Source organism: Saimiri boliviensis, chromosome 16, assembly GCF_048565385.1.
Source record: "Saimiri boliviensis isolate mSaiBol1 chromosome 16, mSaiBol1.pri, whole genome shotgun sequence".
NCBI classification, from domain to species: domain Eukaryota; kingdom Metazoa; phylum Chordata; class Mammalia; order Primates; family Cebidae; genus Saimiri; species Saimiri boliviensis.
The window spans coordinates 60,256,497-60,261,339 of record NC_133464.1 but is presented as its reverse complement, the minus strand read 5'-3'; the positions used below and the strand labels follow the sequence as shown (position 1 = coordinate 60,261,339).

Sequence of the window (4,843 nt, the reverse complement as noted above, 5' to 3'; positions counted from 1 at the left end):
GCAGGTTTTTAGAGAACATGTGTGCAGCCTGGCCAACATGGCAAAACCTGTCTTTACTAAAAATACAAAAATTAGCTGGGCTTGGTGGCGCCCACCTATAATACCAGTTGCTTAGGAGGCTGAGTCGGGAGGATCCCTTGCGCCCTGGAGGTGGAGGCTGCAGTCCCACCCGGGCGACAAAGCAAGACTCTGTCTCAAATAAAAAACAAAACAACACAACAACAACAACTAAAACCGTGTGTGATTCCTTCAGGCACCAAGTCTGAGTTGCTAAGAAACAGAGTTGTCACTGGGCCCTGCTCTGCCAGGAGCCGCAGAGCTGGGGTCCTCTCGGTGGCGAGCACAGCAGGATGACTGCTCTGTGGCGCCCTGGGGTGAGGGAGGAGCCGTGACACCAGCCCCTAGGAAACGGAAGCAGAAAAAGGAGAAACAGCAACGGCTGCTCTGCTTCCTTCCCATCTCGCTCTTGGGACGTGCCAGCCAGCAGAAAGCAGCTCCATGAGAGCCACGGAGGATCTCACAGCCGCAGTCTAATAGTAACGCAGAGGTAATTTTAACTTTTTATTCTTCTACCCTTGAAAGTAGGGATGAGCTGTGATCATACCACTGCAATCCAGCCTGGGCTTACTTCCTTCCAGGGGCAGCTGATATCCCCACACCCCCAACCCCGGAAGTTGAGATGTCCCTTCTCTGTTCCACTCAAGCATCGCCTAAGTTGGGAACAGGTTCTATGTCTTAAAACTTGGGATTCTTTAAAAACATATGTGGCCAGGTGTGGTGGCTCACACCTGTAATCCCAGCACTTTGGGAGGCCAATGCAGGTGGATCATAAGGTCAGGAGTTCAAGACCAGCCTGGCCAACACGGTGAAACGCTGTCTTTACTAGAAATACAAAAATTAGCTGGGTGGTAGTGGTGCATGCCTGTAATCCCAGACACTCAGGAGACTGAGGCATAAGAATCGCTTGAGCCTGGGAGGTGGAGGTTGCAGGAAGCCGGAGGTTGTGGTGAGCCAAGATCGTGCCGCTGCACTCCAGGCTGGGCAGCAGAGTGAGACCCTGCCTCAAAACAACAGCAACAATGTGTGATGACACATGCCTATATTCTCAGCTACTGGAGACACTGAGGTGGGAGGATGGCTTGAGCCTGGGAAGTCAAGGCTGCAGTGAGCTGTGATCATGCCACTGCAATCCCGCCTGGGCAACAGAGTGAGAGCCTGTCTCAAGAAACACAAAAAAACAAAAACAGGTCAGACTCCTGTAATCCCAGCACTTTGAGAAGCCAAGGCAGGTGGATCACCTGAGGTCAGGAGTTCAAGACTAGCCTGACCAACATGGAGAAACCCTGTCTCTACTAAAAATACAAAATTAACCAGGCTTGATGGCACATGCCTGTAATCCCAGCTACTCAGGAGGCTGAGGCAGGAGAATTACTCAAACCTGGGAGGTGGAGGTTGCAGTGAGCCGAGATTGCACCATTGCACTCCAGCCTGGGCAACAAAAGTGAAACTCCATCTCAAAAAAACCAACAAACAAAAAAGCATATGTGGAGTGTTGTAGAAGTCATTTCCCTTGTTAAGACAGTGGAGGAAACTACTTTGCTTTGACTCAAATTTACTGCCAGTCGACAGTATTTATAAATAGCCCCAGTCAGGCACTGCATAAAGACATTTCAGTCAACGACAGAGCACATAATACACTGGTGGTCCCATAAGATTATAATGGAGCTGAAAATTTCCTTTTGTTTTTTTTGTTTGTTTGTTTGAGGTAGTCTCATCCTGTCACCTAGGCTGGAGGCTGGAGTGCAGGGGCATGATCTCGGCTCACTGCAACCTCCGCCTCCTGGGTTCAAACAATTCTTCTGCCTCAGCTTCCTGAGTAGTTGGGATTACAGGTGCCCAATGCCAGACTCAGCTAATTTTTGTGTTTTTAGTAGAGACAGAGTTTCATCATGTTGGCCAGGCTGGTCTCGAACTCCTGACCTCATGATGCACCTGCCTTGGCATCCCGAAGTGCTGGGATTACAGACAAGAGCCACCGTGCCCAGCCAAAAAGTTCCTATTTTTCAGCTTGGCATCGTGGTGCAACCATTACATTTTCTATGTTTAGATACACAAAGACTTAGCACTGTGTTACAATAACCTACAGTGCTCAGTACAGGAATGCTGTACCAGCATGCAGCCCAGGGGCATTGGGCCATACCATGCAGCCTAGGTGTGGAGTAGACTAGACCATCCACGTCTGTGTAATTACAATCTATGGTTTGCACAACAATGAAATTGCCTAACGAAGCATTTCTCAGAATGTGTCCCCATCATTAAGTGACACCTGACTGTATTTCCAGGACATAGTACTGGTCCTTGGGAAGCTCCAAAGGGAGAGAGTTCACCATAAGCTGAACCATCCTCCTCACTCTGTGCATGGAACCCTACTTAGCTTCCATTTCAGCGTTTAGGCTTATAGGAGAACAGGTTAGAAGCCACAGACAAGCAAGAACAGAAGTCACTGTCCTGTAATTTCTACTGGACCAGGTCTGTCTGACTGGAACCTCATTTTGCCTCTTTGCTTTAACTCCTCAGGAATGTGAATCCACCTTCCGTGTCTTCCAGGAGGCCCTCGATCTTCTCTGCCTAGGGACTACTCTTCTCTGACCCAGAGATGGGTCAGCTGATGGTGGCTCACACACCATCACTTCCTTCAAAGCCCAGGCATCTGTTTAAAATCTGACCCTGTGAAGACTTTTCCTGTTTTGGATAAGTTCTTCTGTTTGCCTGCAAAGATTTGTGCTCCTTTTTTAATTTCAATTTCTGTAGAGGAGGCAGGTTCTTGCTTTGTTGCCTCGGCTGGTCTCAAACTCCTGGGCTCAAGTGATCCTCCTACCTTGGCATCCTAGAATGCTAGGATTACAGGCATGAGCCACCATACCAGGATGGATTTGTCTTCCTTCAGGAGACAGTAGCTGATGTGTGCCCCTGGCCCTTCTCCCCTAGACTTCAGCAGTGGCCACCATGGGTTCTGTGAATTCCAGAGGTCACAAGGCGGAAGCCCAGGTGGTGATGATGGGCCTGGACTTGGCAGGCAAGACCACGCTCCTTTACAAGCTGAAGGGCCACCAGCTAGTGGAGACCCTGCCCACTGTTGGATTCAACGTGGAGCCTCTGGAAGCTCCTGGGCACATATCACTGACTCTCTGGGACGTTGGGGGGCAGGCCCCACTCAGGACCAGCTGGAAGGACTATCTGGAAGGTGTAGATATCCTTGTGTATGTGCTGGACAGCACAGATGAAGCCCGCTTACCCGAGTCAGCAGCTGAGCTGGCAGAAGTTGTGAATGACCCCAACATGGCTGGTGTTCCCTTCTTGGTGCTGGCCAACAAGCAGGAGGCACATGATGCACTTCCATTGCTTGAGATCAGAAACAGGCTGAGTCTAGAGAGATTCCAGGACCACTGCTGGGAGCTACGGGGCTGCAGTGCCCTCACTGGGGTGGGGCTGCCCGAGGCCCTGAAGAGCCTGCACAGCCTCCTGAAATCTCGCAGCTGCCTGTGTCTCCAAGGAAGAGCCGGTGGGGCTAAGTGCCAACACAACAAGAGATCTTGACCTGGACAGAGCTGCATATCTTTGCTCATACAAACTGAAAACACCAGCTGATTCCTTGAGAAACTTATGCTCAGTCTATCAAACAAGGAATGCTGGCTTCGCCTGTAATCCCAGCACTTTGGGAGGCCACGGGGGGAGAACCCCTTGAGCACAGAAATTGGAGAGCAACATTACAAGACCCCATTTCTACTACTAATTAAAACATTAGCCAGGCATGGTGGCATGTGCCTCTAGTCCCAGGTACTTGGGAGGCTGAGGGAGGAGAATCGCTTGAGCCTGGGATGTGGAAGTTGTGGTGACCCAGATCGCACCACTACACTCCAGTCTGGGCGACAGAGTGAGACACTGTCTCAATAATAATAATAATATTCTAAGAAAAAAATCTCAGCACACTTCATTTAATAGCTCATTACCAAGTGTGAATGAAGCAACATGTCATAATAGAATGGCCTCTGGTTGCAGAGATCTAAATTCACAAATAGGGAAAGAGGTTTTAAAATCAAATTTGAGGCCAGATGCGGTGGCTCTTGCCTGTAATCCCAGCACTTTGGGAGGCCAAGGCAGGTAGATCACTTGAGGCCAGGAGTTCACCAGCCTGGCCAACATGGTGAAACCCCATCTCTACTGAAAATGCAAAAATTAGACAGGCGGTGGTACAGGCCTGCAGTCCCAGCTACTCAGGAGGCTGAGGCAGGAGAATTGCTTGAACCCAGGAAGTGGAGGTTGCAGTGAACTGAGATCACGCCACTGTACTCCAGCCTGGTGACAGAGTGAGACTCTGTCTCAAAAAAAAAAAAAAGAAAGAAAGAAAGAAAAGAAAAAGTCAAATTCAAATATCATCTGGACATGTCACAGTGGATCATGGATCCTTATGAGTGATTTTTCCCAGAGGCCCCTGGTGATGTGACATTGTCACTCCGAAGGCAAATTCGTCAGGGCCCACACAACAGCAGAGGTCTGTAGGTTAAGACGTTCCCTGGGACGCTCAGCCCTGGGCAAGAGGCTGGAAGTTCATGCCATCCAAAATTTATCCTTTTTTTCTGATGCTGGTTAGCCTCTCCCCATTTTATGGTATTGTGTTGATCCTTTTCATAAACTCATTTTCTTTTTTTTTTTTTTTCTTTTTTTAAAAGATGGGGTTTCACCATGATGGCCAGGCTGGTCTTGAACTCCTGACCTCAGGTGATCCACCCACCTCGGCCTCCCAAAGTGCTAGGATTACAGGCGTGAGCCACCGCACCCAGCC

The 4,843-nt window shown here is 49.4% G+C and overlaps 1 protein-coding gene across 1 annotated transcript; it reads left to right on the top strand.

Annotated features, from left to right (window-relative positions):
* The first annotated feature begins 429 nt into the window (after nucleotides 1-429).
* Nucleotides 430-4,419, top strand: ARL11 (ARF like GTPase 11). The gene is made up of 2 exons (XM_074387699.1): nucleotides 430-547; nucleotides 2,578-4,419. The coding sequence occupies exon 2, from the start codon at nucleotides 3,007-3,009 to the stop codon at nucleotides 3,595-3,597; it is 591 nt and encodes a 196-aa protein (XP_074243800.1). The 5' UTR covers nucleotides 430-547; nucleotides 2,578-3,006; the 3' UTR covers nucleotides 3,598-4,419.
* The last annotated feature ends 424 nt before the right edge of the window (nucleotides 4,420-4,843 follow it).

Excerpts from the sequence above, each read along its gene's own strand:
- ARL11 (XM_074387699.1), top strand. The coding sequence starts at position 3,007 with ATGGGTTCTGTGAATTCCAGAGGTCACAAGGCGGAAGCCCAGGTGGTG.